This window comes from Gossypium arboreum, chromosome 12 (genome assembly GCF_025698485.1).
Source record: "Gossypium arboreum isolate Shixiya-1 chromosome 12, ASM2569848v2, whole genome shotgun sequence".
Taxonomy (NCBI): Eukaryota; Viridiplantae; Streptophyta; class Magnoliopsida; order Malvales; family Malvaceae; genus Gossypium; species Gossypium arboreum.
The window spans coordinates 117,486,736-117,507,390 of NC_069081.1; the positions used below are offsets into that span (position 1 = coordinate 117,486,736).

Below are 20,655 nucleotides of genomic sequence, written 5' to 3' on the forward strand. Positions count from 1 at the left end.
TTTTAATATTATTTCACCTTTTCTTTTTCTGATATATTTCCGACAGTATTTGGGTTTTTCTGATGGCAAAAAAGTGTTTGTGCTTTCTTTGTAATGACAAAATCTGATGTCAATCTTATTCTACACAAAAATTAAAAAATAATTACAGAGAGGTATATATACATATTTTATTTAATACTGTACGGGAATTGTAATATAATTAATAAGGTATACTATAGAATATATTTAGAAAACCATAAATATACACCACACGTATTTTTCAAAGGGTTTATATAAATTTAATTTTTGATCTTTGTAATTAGGTACATTTTAGTATTTTTATTTTATATTTATTTTGGTACTTAAACTTGACAACTAGATTCGTTTTGATCTTTGAACTTCAAAAATATAAAATAAAAAAAAAATTGGTGTGTGGCACTATGAGATTATGACACATCATCACTTAAAAATTAAAATTTTATATAAATTTTCAAGTAATGATGTGATACAATATTATAGTGTCACATGCGGTATTCGAATAATCGGACAAATGATTAAATCGGTTGGACCACTGATTTTCGATTCAATTGATTTGATCAATTCAACTGCTAAACCAATCATAAAAAAATAAATAAATTGCTTTTTATTTAATTAGTTCAACATGTTCAACTATTGATTTTTGTCCCAATTTTAATTTTTTCCTGCTTTCAAGCAATTCCCAATTCAACCCTTTTGCTTGGATAAATATGCTGGTTGATTCCTAGTTTTGTTCGAAGAACACCAATTACATCACCAAATCTTGACAGAATATAAGTTGAGGGACCAAAATGGATATGATTACCAAATTTAGGGACCAAAATGAACCAAAAAATTACAAATACTAAAATTGGACTTAATTGACTCCCTTTTAAAACAATGAAAACTTACTTAGATATATATATATTTAATTTCTGTAAAATTTATATTTTTTACTTGATTGACTCCTTTTAAAAAAATGTTATAAATTGTATAGAATTATAAAAATATGTCATTTCACACTAATACATATATAAATAAATACTTTATTTTAAAAAGTGCTTGGTAGTGTTCTTTTTGCTTTATGCCCTTCTTGGGAAAGGAAATAAAGTAATTAAGCAAATAATATAATTTAGTGGTTCATCAAGATTATTATCCAAACATGTTCTAAGAATAAGAATAAGACTTTTTTTTTAAAGAATCTCAATTTATTTAATTAAATAAAAAGAATATTTTAAAGTTCAATTGGATAGTTCTTCAAAAGAAATTTTCAATTGGATAATATAAAATAAACCTAATGATTCGTTTACATATTTTAACTGTATAACATTTTAGGTTATTATCTTTATGGGTATGATATAAAATAAAAATGTTTAAAGTGAATTATTGATAGTTTTAAGCTTTATATTAAAAAATTAATATATTTTTAATTAATAAAATATATATGTACCAATTATGAAATCTAGTTAAAAAAATCCTTTTTTTTTTGGCCAACATAAAATGAATTCCTTTTCGAAAAAAGGAAAGAAAATTTAAAAAAAAAAAGGAAAAGAACAGCAAAAGGGAAGAAAAAGATTTGGGAAAGAGGAGAATGTTCCATTAACGAATATTTGATTAAACTTATTCGAAAAAATGAATGAGAAAAGGACGAAAGTAATATAAAAGGAAACTTTCATAATGAATGTTATACATCCTTAATTGATGTTGAATTTCGAGTTTAAATTTATTATTATTTGAATTTAATTCGGTAAGATTATGACCCTAGCAGTTAATCTTATGGTAATTTTATATAAATAAGATATTTTTGGGGCAAGGTTAAAATATAATTTTTGTTACTTTTATTTAAAAATAGATAAATTAGTCTCTTTATGTTAGATCAAAGAGTAATTCCGTCCTTTCTGTTAAAAATTTCATCAATTTCTATTGTTAAAAACTGGTGTGACTGACGAACTAACTAGAAAAGTTACACATGGCATGATACATATATGATATACCTCATGTTGACGTACAGGGATCAATTTTAACAGTAGAAATTGATGAAATATTTAATAGAAGCCCATGTCTGCTCCTTAATCTTACATATAAGGACTAATTTGTCTATTTTTCTAGTAGAGGGAGTAAAATATAATTTGAATCATAATACAATCTTATTTTTATGAGCACTGAAATACAATTTCATCGTTGTATTGATACACATTTTTATAGATTTTAAAAAATTAAACCAGAATTTTATCATTTGGGAGTGAAGCAAACTATAGTTTACCGTATATTATATTAAAATATATCCTTGAGGTTAATTTACATAATAATAAAAAAAAGGAGAGTAGAACTTAGTTAATTCATATAATATTTAGTAAATTTGAACCAATTTCAGATTGTCTACCTTGTTAAAAAGAAAATTCCTTGAAAATATAAAACAACAATTTAGTTATTAATCCTTGAAAATCTCTTAACTTTTCATTCTGGTCAACCTTTTCTTTCCCCTTCTACTGAAAATGCCTTTATAAATAAAGTTAAATTAATACAAACAGTAAGACGGTAAGAGCTAATATGATAAGAAAAAAACAGAGAAGGGGACCCATTGATAAGGTGAGAAAACGAGCATCCCACCGACAGTTTTTTCGTCCATAAATCACAGAAACTGAATTTTTTATTAAAATAATAATTAAATAACCTTTAATCAAATGTTTATGTTAGTACTTACGGGTATCTGGTAGCAGTAACAGACTTGATAATATCGTATTTATATATTTTTACATAATAATATTCAATTTAATTTATATTGATAAATCCATATTAATATATTTATATATTTTTTAAGATAATTATTTAATACACTGTCACGATTTTTTTTTATTTCTTAATGTATCTACTGGAGCGAGTTTAGTAACTAATGCTCAACATTTTTTAAGTCCATTAAGGGGTAGATGTTGATCATAAGTTTTAAAGTTGCTTCATACCTAGAGGAAAGATCAAACTCTTGATCACTAGTTAAGGTAGGAGAGACCATTGCCATCTCACCTAACTCTCATGGTTACTATCGTGAAAATTTTTAACTTTACATGTAAGTAGGGATTTTCCTCTATGTCCTTAAGTTGTACTTAAAATATTAAGACATGATAAAATCTCAATCTTATTTATGCGGTTAAAATTATCAATTGTCGATGTGCCAAATAATTAGCTTTTTTATATTATATATAACCATATATATTATGAATTTTGCACTTTAATTAGTCTATCTATCTTTTCTCAATTAAAGTATTATAAATTAGGTCTTTATAATATGAATTAGATTGCATTTTGTCTTCTTTTACTCAAAAAATAAGTAAATTAGTCATTATCGTTAGATCAAATAGTAAATCGGTCTTTTTTAATTAAAATTTCATTCATTTCTACTATTAAAAAGTGATATGATTAACAAAATAATCAAACAGTTACACGTGACGGATTAAGTTTACTATATGCTAACGTACATAGACCAATTTTTAATTATAGAAATTGACAAAATTTTTAACCGTATAACTAATTTACTATTTAATCTAACGTACATGAACTAATTTATTAATTTTTAAATTAAAAAAAATACAAACTAACTCTTATTAATTTAATTAATAGTGTGCACATAAAACATTGAATTTACAAATACAAAGTATTTCTAGAAAAGAAAAACACACACACAGCAAAGTTGTCAGAAACTAAGATGATGTCGTGTCAACGACATGCTTAATAGTATGTAAGAAACAAATATTACATTGGGTAGATTGTACAATATTCAGTCTTTTGTAAATACATGGTATGGTTCCAAAATTTTACTTTTGTTGCCTTTTTTTTTAATTTAGTTACATTTTTCTTTAATATTAATTTTTCATGAAATGTTTAATAGTATATTGATATTTTCTTATTTTTATAATTAAGTTTGGGATTTAATTTTGCAGCCTCGATTTAATTTAGATTTGCTGCACATGAAAAAAATCATCTTTTACATAAAAATTATGTGTTTTTATAGCATTTGTTATGACATTATTATAGCAGTGTAAATATACTCAATATTGACTAATCAATTGGTTTGAAAACCATTAATCATTTTATTTAAACATTAATTATTTCTTTTTGTTAATTTTGTCCTGCATACTGTCCAAAGGTAATTTTGAAGTCTTTATTACTAACTTAAATTACTTGGTTGAGTTGACGTGATAAGTAGGAATGAAATTAGGACAAAATATTTTGAGGGCCAAATATAAATAGTAATAAAATGTAATAACACTTGTTGGTAAAATAAATTTAAAATACATATCGGGAAAGTCATTTATAAAGTGAATTGGTAGGGCTCAATTGGGAAATTGAAATGGACTTAAGAGGCATTTAAACAAAATAATTGGGAAATAAGCTCAATTTATCTAATTTTAGCATTGACAGGGACCTAAAAGGCATTTAAATCAGAAAAAATTGAGGGAGTTAAGGCTCAATTTGTCCAGTTTCAAAATTAGGAGGGATCTAAAGGCGTTTAACTCCCGAAATTGATGGTAGACATGGCTCAGTTTGTCGAGTTTCGAAATTAGGAGGGACCTAAATTTAACCCCAAAAAGTTGGGGGGCAAGGGCCACCACTGTCCATGTAGTTTCGTCGCTGGTCACAAGTCAGTAGGTCAACATGGCTAAAAACTCTTCTATTTTAAAAATATAACAAAATATTCTTTTCATATTTTTATTAAAATTTACAAAAGATAATTTATATCCAAAATAAATTTACAAATAATGAGACTTCAACCTATAATATTAAATTCTCTTAATATTTTAATTTTATTATTTTAACTAAAATTTTATTTATTTTATAATTTAAGTATTAAAATTGTTAAATTTTAAAACGTGAACTAAAAGTAACATATTATTTATATATATTATAGACGTAAAATCATTATATATTATTATATATTATCTAAAAATTTAGGGACGAATATAAAATTTCATGGTTGGTTGGCTTTAGATTAGTAATCAATGAAAAGACACTGAAAACGAAGAAGATTCCGCTATGCTTCCTCCTTCTTTTAGTCAAATCATCTTTTAACTCTTTGATACAATAATGTGGTACTTATATTTAGCTCTAATATTTAATTTGGTATCTAAATTTCGTTTTTATGTTTAATTTAGTACCCAAACTAAATAAAATCATGTGGTTCAATAAGTATTGACACTTGTGCTCTAGTAATAAAAATTATAGATACTTAATTGGGACAAAAAAATTTAGGTATCAATTTGAATAATGAAATTAAATTTAGGTATTGTATGGGGCAAAGAAAAACTTAAGTAATAAACTGAATATTAAAATTAAAGTAACAAATTGGGACAAAAAATTTAGGTACCAAATAATATATTAACTATTTTATATAACAAAATTATGAGAATTTAAATGCTATCACTTTGATTGTAAGAGGCAAATTAATATTGTACGTACATGTAAAAAGATGCTTTATTTTTTATTTTTTATTTGTTTTTTATGATTACACCTTTGTCATTTTTCAATCCTCAAAACTCACCTTTTCCTTTCACTTTTCTCTCTTTCTATGAGATTTCAAATTCCGAATCTTTCTCTCTAAAATCTGTTTATTTTTTTTATTCTCTATTTAGGAAATTGAATATTTTTCATTAGAACTATATGTATTGTGCATAGCCAGTTGTACATGGTGAAGCTAAACAGAAACAGGAACTCCTTCATCTTCAACGAACTCATTGACTTTTTTAATGAAGATAAAAATATTAATTGTTACTTTTTCAACGTGTCAGTAATTCCACAGTAAAAGTGTTACAGAGGTCCCTATATCGATGAGAAAGGGATTTACTTGCCCATTAGTAACCTTGACCACCTACTTTCTATACTTAGGTTTCTCAACCTTCACAACAATCTTCCTCCTCATCTTGCCCCTTTTCGACTCTCCGTCTATTTAAGTGAACCGACCCCCTTTGCACCACTACCTTCTCTCATTGTTTCCTCTTTTGTTGATACCCATCATTAATAATAAAAAAGATTTTGAATACTAAATAATATCCAAAAGCCATAAAATAGAATTAGTTTTACCTAATAAGTCCAAAAACCCAAAATCTAAAGTTAGCACCGAATTTTCATAGACTTCTTGAAATTTCTAAAGAATTCGATTAAACTAAACTGAATTCACCCATAATGTTGGACCCTTTTGATTAAACGAAATAATAACAACTTTGATCCCTCTCAATTCACAACAGTTTAATTTAAATCCTTTTAAAATATTGAAATTTTTACCTTTGACCCTCAAACTTATGTAATTTTATTTCAACCTCTAATAACAAATTCCTAAAGCCCCCCTCAATATCAAATTATATATATATATAATTACAAATACTACATATTTCAAAGCTAAACGTCACATGATATATTTAATGCCTTTTTCTTTCACAAAAACTCTTGCACAGTGTTTGTTTGTATTTGAACGAGGACTGAGATGTTAAAATTCATCTATTACAGACCAGCCAAAAATGTACTTGGGGCAACAAGTTCTTTTATTTCTCCAACTTTGAATGACTCACAAAATTTGTCTTCTCTCTTCCCTTTTTGTCCATGCCTAGTTGAAGAGTGTTTATATTCAATGCATGTATAGTTTAGGAAAATACACTTTCTATATTTGTTTTCAAACTTTTCAATGCATATGTTGATTCATTGTATATGTGAGGATAATTTCGACATTTCTTAAATGTGAAAAAAAATATACATATCTCACACTTCTAAAAAAAAATTGTCTTTTGACATTCACGATTAGACATTTAACTAAGGCTTCCTTTGCAACCCCATTTAGCATAGTACAATGTATTTTCTATAGATTTATGTGCAATCGTAATACAAAACTTACTTTGAATGACAAGGCTTTAGTGCGGTGGAATGGAATAGATCGGGCCACACCCCAAAATTTTTATTGCTCCATTTATGTCCAGTTGAATATTCAAAGCTGCAAACGAAAAGAAAAAATAAATTGAATAAAGAAAATTAAAAAAAAACACGTCGAAAGAAAAAATAATATTTTATTATCAATTTACTTTCTAATATTTTATTAAATGAAGTTATATATGTGAATATATTTAAAATTTTGTAAAAGTAAAATAATTTTAAAAAATTATAATTTAATATATTTAATAGTCACCTCATAACTATAACTGCGTTTGAATCCAAACACATATCTTACCGCTGTTTCTAACCTCATTACTACAGAATCCAATCTCATCGCTACAATAATTAATCTCACCGCCACCGTTGTTTTTAACTTTTTTGGAGTTAAACGCACCCCCATCCAAACTATTCTTAATTGTACCATTAATTAGGAGGAAAAAGTTAGGTAAAAACACCTTTTTGGTTCCTCTCAATTTCAATATTGACCAGTTTGGTCCTTTTCAAAAAAAAAAAAACTAGCACAATATAATTTCTAACTGTTTTGAAAGTGAGCAACTAAGGATAATTAATTATAATGTTAATGTTTTCCGTCACTTATACATTATTTTGGTTAGTATAATAACAAATTTAGAATCAATGCTTATATATTTTGTGTAAATATTGCATAATAAATTTGTTGAATTAGAACCAAATTGATAGCATGTGTAAATGTTACGGGTTAAATTTGTTAAATCAAGACCAATTTGACAGAAAGTATAAACTTTGAAGGCGGAATTTGTTATTATACCAATAAAATGGACAAAGAAACACTAACGCTATGATTAATTATCATTAGTTGGTCACTTTCAAAATTAGCAGACATTAAATTACTCTATTTTTTTAAAAGGGATCAATTTATTTAATATAAAAACTGAGAAAGACCAAAGAAATCTTTTTACCTAAAAGAGTATTATGTTGCAAAATATGTGGTTATTTGAACTGAAGCACAAATACAACAAAAGCGGAAGGAAGTGGGGATACAAATTATCCAAATGGAAAAAGAAAAAGAAAAAAGCGGAAAATGTGGTGCAAAATTTGAGGTCCACACGCGTTAGAAAAGGGGCAGAAAAACAAATGTCCAAAATGAAAAGGCAAATGAAGTAATGAAGCAAGTGGGTACTTCCATGGTGGTAGGAGACAAAGGACCTTATTTTCCCTAACACTTATCAAATTATTTGTACTATCAATAGGCTGCTTAGCTATTTTGCATTCCAACCATCACTTTCTCGTTACCTTTTTCCTTTTTTTTTTTTTTTAATTTGATTCGATTATTACATTTAAAATATTTATCTTTTCGAAATTTACTATTATTTTTAAAATTTAAACTAAAATAATCTCTTTAAAAATATAATATATCTTACCAACACATTTAATGTTGGTTGATTATATTGATATATTTTTATAATAATAATTAAATGAATAAAGAGTTATTGTACATATCTAAGTGGAGCCAATATTAAATGTGGGATCTAAAGGGTAGGAAATTTCAATCACCAATTAAATGTTGAACCCCATCCAAATTAGTACTCTCAAAATCCAAATCTCATGCACCATAAAGGGTTTTCATGGAAAAACATTTCCAATTAAACATCTAATCTAATCTGTGTGCCAACTACCAATCACCCATGTTCAACATACCACTATAATTATTTCCCATTCTTTCTCCAATAATTTGTTTGTTAACCATCATCAATGACACACATGTCATGTTTTTATTTATAACTTTTTTTTCATATTAAGATAAATTGAAACGAAAATAATAATCGTAACACCGAATTAAAATAAAAACAATTCACGTACTAAAATGAAAAGAAAATATAATTCAATACTAAATTGGTAAATGTTTTTTATAGCAATGAATTAACTATTATTTCCCTTTAATGTCCTAAATTACTATAAAAAATCTAGTTAATATCGTTTACCAAATATGATGAAAATTGATGTAGAATATAAACATTGAGAAAGTTGACAAAATACCCCCGCCGGTCAACCCTATGAGCCTTGAGGCGGGCGAATTTAGGTGATGGTCCTCCAAAATCGTCAAATTTCTTCCTAAGTCGTTTAAAGATAATAATTTTTTTTTAAAATTTATAATTCAATTTGACTACTAAATTATTTTCCAGCTTTCTCCCCTGCCTTGTGACATCATCGACAACCGGCAATTTCCATGAATTACCATCACAACAGTCATTGACTCAGGAAACATTCGGAAAAAAAGTTAAAATATGATATAAGTTTTTATACTTTCAATATTTAAAATTTAGTTCTTATATTTTTATGTTGATTTAAAATTTTGATCTAATTGTTAATATTTTTTATTAAATATATTTGTGTGACATTCTGAAATTTAAAAAATCTTACTTAAGAGTTGTGTAATTAAAAATAATATTATAATTAATCTGAATTTAACAAAAAAATAACAAGATTAAAATTTGAACCTAAATTTTAAATTTTAAAAAAGTAAAATAAAATAAATTCTTGAAAATAAAAATATAAAGGTTAAATTTTAAAATTTTGATGACAGCAAATACTTATAAGATATTTTAACTAAAAAAACTTTAATAGCATGCCACATGCATAAAAACAGGTGAAGACGAGCCATGTAAGCCCAACCCAAGGCATTATTATTCTCCACCGCCTGAATAATGTCAATATTGACGTGTTTTAGCTATGTATATATTTTGCTGTTAATCCCTGTACAATACATAACTTGTCAATTTAATCCTTATATATTTTTTATTAATTTTAATTTTATATTTTTTAAATATGTCGATTTTAGTTCTTATACTTTTAAAATTTTAAAATTTTAGTCTTGATTCAAACAGAAGCGGTTAAATCCGTTTGGATAAATGTTGCTATTAGTTCATATTCTCCAATTTGATAATTCTTAGTCCATATATATATATATTGAATTTTAGAAATTCAATTTTAACGCAAATGAAAGCTGTTAAATTCTTTAATTAATTTTTTCGTGAGTAATATATGAAAATAGCAAGTTGACTTGGCATTACATATATGATGATATATTTGCTGCATAACATTTTGGAAAAAACAAAACTTAATTAATTCAATTGCTACCATTTAATCGAGGCAAAAAAGTTAATATTTGAAAAGTACAGTAACTAAAAATAACTAAATTAAAGTATAAGAACTAAATCCATAACTTAGCATAATGCAAGTACTAATAACAAAATTTAATCTATATAACTTCTTCATTCATATGACCATTATTTACAGGACAGCATGACTCTTTGTTGTCAACGGTCCTTTTCTTTTGCCCTCTGACTATATTCACTTGGTATATAAGATAATTCAGTTATATTTTAGTCACCAAACTTTAAATGGTTATTAATATTATAAATTTGTAACATTTTAATCACGAACTTAAAATTTTCAAAAAAATAAATATAGGGACTATCTATGCAATTTGACTTAAAATTTTCACTTAAAATTATGATTTAACATGCCACGTTAACTTTCCCTAACACCATTAACTACTTAGTGATCAAAATGTTACAAATTAATAATGTTCATAGGTATTTTGCAATAAATTAAAATTCAGTGACTAAAAAGTAATTTAAATCATACATAAGTAACTGTTTTGTAGTTTACCCTTTTTGAAAAATTGTAATTAATAGATTAATGTTCGAATTTATACAATTAAAAATTGTCGTTACATGCATTAAGGAGTGCATTAGTTGCTCCCCAACAAACAACAAGAAGGTTAATTACCACTAACGGTGGAGAGCTTAAGTAACCAAAACCATCATAATCATGGTGTTTGCTTAATTAATTACTTAATCAATGAAGACTGCAAAAATTAGAAGTTAATGAATTTGGTATTTGACTTTGTGAACTATTCAATTAATTTCTAGGTAAATTACACCCAAGGTCATTAAACTATTAGTAAGTTTATGTTTAAGTCATTGGGCCGTTAAAATCATTGTTGTATGACCTTCTCTGTTCACACTGGTTGCAACAATAAAAAACTCTCTTTCCCCCTGTCTTCTACAGTTTAATTAAAACAACTTTAAATGTCACGAATCATATTGAATCTAAAGTATGTTCTTTTATTCATCGATGGGTACCGATCTACCATATTGATCTGAAATCATTGCTTGGAGCTCACAATTTTATAACTTATTAAAGTTGAGTAGTTAAATCGAGCGAAGTTTACCTTAATTTTTAACTTTTATGTTTCTTTTGCTCTCTATACGAATAGAATCTGTCCTTTCACTCTACCAAATTACCAATCCACATTTATAATTCATAATAATTTCGTATTAAATGCAATAATTATCAATAATTCATTTCCGTATGAAACATTGAAGGCTTATGAGCATGAGAAAAAAAAAAAAAAAAACTGTACCAATCAAATTAAACAAATTGTTAAATTATTACATCAACTGGAAGGAAAATGTCTCACCGACCAGACCTTTTTTCAATTTTTTGTTTTAGGAAAAAAATTATTATGTTTGTCTACAATTGCTGTATAAGACAAACGTAGATGAATTTTCTATTCCTTCTTCCTCTTTAGTCAAAACCCTTGCTAAGAGAAGAAGTGAGAAATTATATATATATTTAAAAAAACAATGGATACAGTAGAAAAAGTTTAATTTTTTTAAATTTAAAAACTTGTATCATATAAAATTTAATAGATTGTATATTTATATAATGTTTTGTGTATATTCATAAATTATTATGTGTCGTTGCCAACATCAACCCTATCACCAACCAATTTCTTCTCTTTTTTTTTCCTTGTAATTCTTTGTTTTTTTAATATTCAATTGAAAAACAGCATTGCAAATTATTTTGAGTGTTTACATCTTGAAAGAACTCATCATCTGCCTCTTTTTAACACTATCTACACATTTCATACAAGTTCCCATGTGACATGTTTCAATTTTTAATTGGGCTGTTTTCTGGATTGAAAAAATTCGGAGTTTTAAAAATTTTGAATTATTATGGATTTTAAATGTTTTGGGTTTAGTTTGTGTTTAAATATCGTGTTTTTTTAAATAATTAAAATTTGGATTTGAATTGTCGACTTTTTATGATTAATTACGATAAAATTTAGGTTTTTAACACTATCTACACGTTACATACAAATTCCCATGTGACATGTTTCAATTTTTAATTGGGCTGTTTTCTGGATTGAGAAAATTCGGAGTTTTAAAATTTTTGAATTATTATGGGTTTTAAATGTTTTGGGTTTAGTTTATTTGTATTTGAATATCGTGTTTTTTTAAATAATTAAAATTTAGATTTGAATTGTCGACTTTTTATGATTAATTACGATAAAATTAAGTTTCAAATCAAATTATTGTTATATTAGTATTAACATGTTTACATATAAATTAGATATCCCAAAAAATTCACAATTAATATTTCTTTTTATACATATACAAAAGGAGAAAAAAGATTATAATTGATGAAATTTCAATGTACGATGTATCCCGTAATTTAAAGACAGTATTGGGTTTCATATTTTACTATTAGGTTTATATTATTCATAAATTTAGAATTTAATTTTTATATTTTTATTTTTAGGAATTTGGTTCACATTTTAGATTTTAAAATTCAGGTTCAATTATTTTTTTGTTAAATTGGTTAATATGATATTTTAAAATAATAAAAAAACTTATTTGGTAGCAATGCGATCAAAAAATGAAGTTGTAATGAATTTAAATTTAACAAAATATTTTTAATAGTATTAATAGTTGAAAATGAAATTTGAAGAAAGACTAAATTTCTAGAAATAAAAAAAGGATTAAATTCTAAATTTATAAAAATACAAGGACTTAAGACATATTTTAACCTTTACCACTGTTTTTGAGCTCTAAAATCCAAGGCACATAAAGGGATGGGGCCATGGGGAATTGGTTGGGTAGTCACATACACTTCAATTAGTGAAAGCAATGGTGTTATCTTTTAGCTTAAAAGGTCAAATTTTTCTAAGAGGATTCTCAAAATGAAAAAAAAGGCCAAAAAGTTCATTACCCCCCACACAAAGCTTCTAATTACTTCACAATGGGGGAAAGATAAGCCTCCATTATGACAAAAATTGGGTAATATTTTAATCCCTACTAGCTAGCTAGCTCAGTCACCTAGTCTTGAATTTTGCTGGTATGTATGTACTTATCATATTTATGTCAAATAATTTTTATGTGGGTTTATTACAGTATTGTTATCAGACCAAAAGGTCCACCATTTGGGTTCTTCAAATCATAATTAATTTGCATTGGAAATTGTTTTCAACTATTATCGTTACTATTAATTATTTTATTCATCCAGTTTACCACCACAACTAAATTTACACGTAAATATATTAGTAAAAATATTATGGTTGTTTTTATTAAAACTGAGATTTATATTTTTGTTCAAAATGAGAAATTTAGTTTTTACACGTTAGATTAAATTATAAATTAGTTATTTTGTTAAATTTTTTATTTATTTTTATTGTTAAAAACGGATGTGATTAATAAAATAATTAGATAGTTTTTTACACGTTGTGTGCTATGTGTAGCTCATGCCGATGTACGAGGACTAGATTTTAACAATTGAGATAGATAGTTTACTCTTTAATCTAATGTATAAGGACTAAATTACATATTTTTTGAATAAAAAAGTAAAAACACAATCAAACACCTAATATAATAACCTTCATGATATTTTTACCAAATTAATGTATCATAAATTTGCATTATTAGCGTAAGGTGTTCTAAATCATAAAAGAATGAAAAAGAACCCTGTGCATAACATTAAGATTGAAAACAACAAATGTAAAAGAGAAATTTAAAATTTTCTTTTGGTCAATTTATAGTTTTGGTACCTTTATTATACTCAAATTTAAAATTTAATATTTATACTTTAATTTTAGCATAACTTAGACTTATATTTTTATAATATCGTTAGTTCATCCAAAAAATAACATCATTAATTATTCTAGTTAGAATGGCGACGCGATTTTTCTTAAAAATAACTCTTCTAATATAAAAAAGACTATCAATTTAATGAGATGCAATAAGTGCCTTTGACAAAAAAAGTAATATCAATATTTTAATCGAAATAATTAACTGTATTGGCAAAGACAACCCTAAAGGACAATCAGGTGCCCATAAATATAGTTTAATCCTTTTAAAAATTGTAAAATTTAAAGTTAATATATTAGTAAAATTATATTTTGATCCATTAAAAATTTTAACAATTCAATTTTAACTCTCCAGAGTAAATATGCGCATACATAAACTCCCTAGTGCTACTCACTACCCTTTAGTCTAGTCGTTGTGGGCTAAGGTAAAATAACTCCCCATTAATTGACCTCTATGATTCATATAAATAGCTTTTTGAACATTAATCTTATTATAAATTTTTATCATATTTGCTCTTTTTGATATAATGCTTAGAACTATCTATAGTCCTTTCTAACCTTTAAATAGGAGGATAATGCGTTTCAGCATACTCAAACTCAAGTTTTTCTGCATCGATAATAATACTAATACCAATTAAACTAAGACTCAATCGACACTAAATTATAAATTTAAATGTAATAAAAAACCAAAATCATAACTTGAGATTATCTTATAATGTATGTAAGCAAGCAAAACTCCCTAGTGCTACTCACCCTTTAGGCTTGTTGTTGTGGGGTAAGATAAAAATATTCCATGTTACTTGACCTATATAAATATACATATCATATGGTCCATATATGGAGCAAGGCAATGAATGTCAGCGTATGTGACATTAGGCTATAAACATAAGGTCGGGGTTAAAAGCCATATATGGTCCTTTCCTTTGTTGTCAGTGATTGGTATCACCCTAACTTAACTAATATTTTCAAGCTCAAAGCCAGGGAGATGGCGGCGATGGCAAAAGCCTATCATTGGTTTTTTTAGTAGCCATGTTTATTGAGTCCTAAATGAGTGAAAAAGGGATTACAAAAAAAAGGCACTGTTAAATTGTGGGTTCTTTTTTTTAGTCATTTAATTTCGGAAAATTATGAAATAGTTATCTAATTATTTTATTTTTTTTCTTTTTCGGTCACAAATTAATTAATGTAAAAATGGAAGCACCCAAAAATTTAAGATAGTTGAGTGACTAAAAAAGATAAAATTAAATTGTTGAGTAATCATTTTGTAATTTTTCATAGTTGGGTGAATAAAAAAAGAAATTTACTAGTTGAGCGACCATTTTGTAATTTTCATAATTGAGTGACCAAAGAAGAAAAGAAAAGACTATAATTGGATGACTACTAATGTAGTTTATCCTTAAAAAACATAAAAGGCATAATACCAAATTTAGTCCCTAACGTGTTTGTTTCTTTGGTCAATTGGTCCTTAATATTTTTTAACTAAATTTGACTTTCAACATTTAAAAATAGTCAAATTTTTATTTTTAATAGAAATACCGACTAAAATATTAAATTTTTAAACATTGAAGCCTGCATGATAATCTAAATGTACTTCATTTTTTAGAGTTTTAAATATTTTTAATTTTTGAACTATTTATTAGCATAACATATAAAATAAAAATATCATGTCATAATAAAATGCACGTGAAATAATAAATAAATTGTCATGTTAAAATTTTAATATTTTAATAAAGGTTTTTTAAAATTAATTTAAAAATATTAAAGCTCTAAAACCTAAGAGAATTACTCCACGTAATATACTATATGATTGGTGCAAATCATTATCCTAAAGTCACTGTTTAATACTGCTGCACATAGTACAAGGTAGTTCAATTTATTTATTTTAATAATTTTCCTCTTTTAAGTCAGTCACTAAATGATCTGCCACTTGTGCCAGCTGCAAATGGTTCAATGGGAAATCGCCATCTCTATAATTTTTATTTTTTATTTTATCTTGGCCATTATCATGTTCCATCTAATGAGCAGTGGCGGAGCTTACTAGAAATCAAGCATCTTTAAAATTTTAAATTTTAAATTAATATTAATAAAATTGTATTTTAATTTCTTTAAAATAATATAAATTTAATTTAATCTTTTAAAATTATAAATATATAGACTATTAAAATAATAAAATTTTATTTTTACTATCGTAAAAATATATAATTTAATTCTAACTTCTCCCTCGCCAAAAAAAAAAATTTTCTATCTCCACTACTGCAAATGAGATAGTAACTTATCATCGTCTCAATTGCAATCGTCATTATCCACAATTTAATTTTGATAAAGTTTCATAAGAAAATGAAAAGAAAAAGTGTTTTTGTTTGCATTGATGTAAATTAATCATGTTATAATAACAAGACACCTTGGAGATTAAGACAGGCATATCACGACATTAACATACTGCTTTGTCAATTGTCCATCTTTAACAACGACCTGTTTCACTGTTTCTTAATGCAAGAAGATGATTTAATTACTATTCCTTTTTCCATTTAATGTAAGAAAGGGCGTGAGTGAGATCATATCAGCATTATTCATATACATGTGTGTGTGAGAGAAATTATATCTTATCAATGGATGATTCAAAAAGAAGACAGTATATTTTATGGACTTTAGAGCCCATATGTTGATAGGAATGCCCATCATCTCTTATGAGGGGAACTATGTCCCACACTTGGCCATCGTTGAAACTTCTAAGTCGTCATAGATGTGATAACAACAGTTTCTAAATAATCTTCCCAAAAACTTGAAACACATCCTTATAACAATGATTGCTTCGGGGAATGTAAAATTATGTTTTGTAATGAAATTACGAGAATGTAAGATTGTAGTTGTAGATAGTATATTACAATACATTGTTTAGCTCATTTAATGCTACCTCCACCAAATCAATAGAGATTGCAAAAATTCGACAAAGTATTATAAAAGTTAAATTTTACAAATTTATGAAAATTGTGAATTTGATTCATAAAATTTAATTTAATCAATTTTAATCTAATCAATAGCAACAGATAAATATGTTTGGTTAAATTTGATCACTAATCTTATATTATAAGTAAAATTATAAATTTAATCAATATTCTCCAATTAAATCGTTCTAAGTCTTGATACCTTTTGAATTTGAAATTTCAATATTGACACAAATAACAATAGTAAATCCATTAACTTGTTTTTAGTGAATAATACGTGAAATTAACAAGCTAATATGACATTACGTATGATAATACGTTTGACACATCAAAATTTAGAAATAACTAATATGACATTACATATGATAATACGTGAAATTTAATGATTACCGTTTGATGCTGACTAAAGTTTTAAAATTTAAAAAGTATTGGGACTAAATCTACAACTTTCTTTCACAAAATACAAAGACTAATACTAGAATTTAACCTATCATAAAAGTCATTATATATCTTATACTTAGGGTCAATGAAGAAACTTTAGAGATTGTCCCGCATGGTGAACTGCTAGCTTCCAGAGAAAAAGAGGTCCGGGATGGGATATTCTCTCTTACTATTTCTACTGGACACCAAGGTTTTGGAATTGAGGTTGAACCGATCAATCCACCGGTTTGTCAATCCAACTGATTTACTCGGTCCACTCAGTTTGATTAAATAAAACATTAAAAAATATAAAAATCCAATGCAACCGCCATGCTCAACCAGTCTTTTGCCCGATTCAAACATCATTGCAAGACCCTTTTCACGGTATTCAATGAAAAAAACGTTTGCTTGAAACTAAAATCAAAAGTCAACTATAAACTGACAGATTTAGCAACAGGGAAGACTAGCAAGAAAAAAGTTAACTACAATGGATCCCAAATAGCAAACACACAGAGAGAAACACACAGACAGCAATGATGTCATGAGAGAAAGTGAAATCAATTATGCTTGAAGAGTTTTCATTACACAAAATAATTCAATCATCTTATGAATTAGTTTGATTGGTTTATGCTTCCCCTTTTAAAGTTCGAACTTACGTGTTCACAATAGAGAAAAGTCAGAAATTTCACAAGGAAACCACAATTATATTAATCATCCATACTTTATAATAACATACTAACTAATCATTTCCAAAAAAAGAAAATAAGTCTATATGAACAAGGCGTTCATACATTGTAGAAGAAAAAACAAGTTGATGATTTCCCCTTAACAAAATTTGCTTAGAATAAGGGTCCCAAACCTTCAACTCCGAGCTATCGACGAGCTTTTTAGGCTACTCTTTCCTATTGCCTGTAAAAAGTCACCAATTTATTGGGATAGATAATCATTCTCTAATAAGCCTTGGCCATTTCTATATATACCCATGAAAATGTAAAATTTTTTCTCTACATATATATATCATTTCCATACCCTACAAACAATATGCTCCGAAGATCTGAAATCCGGCTTCCTCTACGTAAAGGCTCTATATACGTCAACAGGCATATGGAGCAAGTAAAGCTAACAATGTAGGGTCTCTCATCAGAAAACATATATAATTGCAATGTTCACCATGTACTATACTGAAACTTGAAGTCAGAAAAGGCATGATTATCTACTCAATATCCATCCATATTCATTTATAAAGCGAAAAAAAGACACTTGAATATAAAGTCTTTACCAATTTATAAAACTAAAAGCCCATGCAAGTTGAAAAACGACCAAGCCCAACCTAAATTCTTGAAAGCTTTGCTTCAACAGCATCTTAGTTTCTTCCATCGACTGATACCAAGCTCTCCACATGACTGTAACATTGTAAATATAAATCAGCACAATCGATCGGAAGCCTTTTAGTTCGTTCGTCGATTGGATCATACAAGAAAAGCTTCGGGTGATTGTCTCGATCACCCATTTGTTTAATCATCAGTTCACGATCTCTCCAAGTCCCCATTGGAACCAAAGACTTTGAGAAATTCTCAGCCAAAACAACATTAGTCCAATGTTTCCTCCCATCCTCGCAATCACTCAATACTGAGAACTCGAAACGGTTCATATTATTACCATTGGCTGCAAAAACTAAAGGGTATACAGCAATAGCTAATAATCCCATGTAAGACATCACTTTAACATTGCCAATTCGAGTCAGTGCTGGCAATGGTATTGTCTTAAACACTTCCCTTCTCATATCAAAAGAAATCACGACCTTTCTATCGGCATATCGTTGTAATCCAATGGCTACCCAATTCAAACTACCATCAACAACAACAACACCATCTTGTCCTCCACATATTATAGCTGAATCAAAGCATACAGTATCTTCTAATTCCTTCCAAATCCCTTCTTTCCATGAATAAACTTCAGCTCTCACAAAGGGTAAACCATCATTTCTTTTAAAAGAAACGATCCTAACTAGCTTATAATCATTATTGAATGAATCAAACCCAAAACCAACAAAGACTAACCAAATAGGGTTACTTCTAGTTGAAGCAATCAAAGGGAAAGGTAAGTGTTTGAATTGTTTAGTCCCAGGATTCCACAAAACAAAATCAGAAGCATAACAAGGGGAAACATCGAAGCAAACCAAACCACCGATTGAACCCACGATTTTCGGGAACAGAGGAAGCGGTTCATCCAAAGGAACAGCCAAATGCCGGCAAGCGAAATTCTGGGTTGGGTCAGTGATCAGCAAGATCACAGAGTCGAAGCCGGATTGGGTATTGTAACAGCGGACGATTAGAGACGGGTCGGAAGAAGAACGGCAGAGATGGTCGGAAACGAAAGCTGGGGTGGAAGTGAGGTAAGCCCAGTCCTTGGAAACGGATTTGAATCGGGTCAAGGACTTAACGGGTAATCTAGAAAGGATATCGGAAATGGTAGTTTGGGGTAATGACAATGAGGAAGCCATAGTTCTCAGCCTTCTTCCTGAACAAGAAGAATTCATTCGAGGGTTTTTATTTGTTCTTCTTTTGTGGGTGTTTGGGTCAGTTTTTAGTCTTCTCCCCCCATCAACGGTGTTGATTTTGTGGGGTAAAGAGAGCAAATTTTTTTCTCCGTTTTCTTTAGGCTGTTAAGCGATATATTGATAACAAAATGATTCTTATTAGGGTTTAAGGAGTTTTTAATAATTGGATAATTATTGTTTTATTCTTCTAATTTGTGATTTATCTTCTTTTTTTTTAACTATTTGATTAAATCATTAATTTAAAACTTGGAGAATTTCAATATCCTTTAATTGATTTTGGTAAATCATTTGACGAATTTTCTAAGATTGACTTAATAAAATAAAATTTTGAAATCAAATATTATAGTAATTAAATTATAATTTATTGATTATATATTTAAATTCAAAATAAAAAGTGAAAATATAGTGAATATCAATACCATTTATTATCTCTAACAAAGATTTACTAAATGTTAATACTAATCATTCAATTATTAAAATATATTTTGATCACTCAATTATGAAAAATTATAAAATAATTATTAGATTAAAATTTTATTTTTGTCACCTAATTATAAAAAGTTACAAAATAGTTACCCAATTATTTAATTTTATCTTTTTATCATCATAAGTAAAATTGACATAATAACAATTTAACTCTTAATATTTAAATAAAAATAAAATAGTATATTAATATATATAAGTAATAAAATTATAAAGTAATATAATTTGACATAGGTGGAGAAGATAAATATTTGACATATAAATATTACATATAAAGAAAAATACATTAAAAAGATTAGTTGATGTTTATATTATATATAAAGGAGTTATTAATTTCAAATATTTTTAACATAATGATATATAATAGATAATTATTATATAAATACATATTTATTAGTTGATTTTATAAATAAAAATTTATTAATTAAAAT

General features: G+C 26.9%; 1 protein-coding gene across 1 annotated transcript; it reads right to left on the minus strand.

Annotated features, from left to right (window-relative positions):
- Window positions 1-17,864: 17,864 nt before the first annotated feature.
- On the minus strand, window positions 17,865-19,866 carry LOC108454318 (F-box/kelch-repeat protein At3g23880-like). Its single transcript, XM_017752735.2, has 2 exons — window positions 18,461-19,866; window positions 17,865-18,090 (listed from the first exon to the last, which is right to left on the minus strand). Exon 1 carries the CDS (start codon window positions 19,718-19,720, stop codon window positions 18,545-18,547), a length of 1,176 nt encoding a protein of 391 aa, XP_017608224.1. The 5' UTR covers window positions 19,721-19,866; the 3' UTR covers window positions 17,865-18,090; window positions 18,461-18,544.
- Window positions 19,867-20,655: the final 789 nt, after the last annotated feature.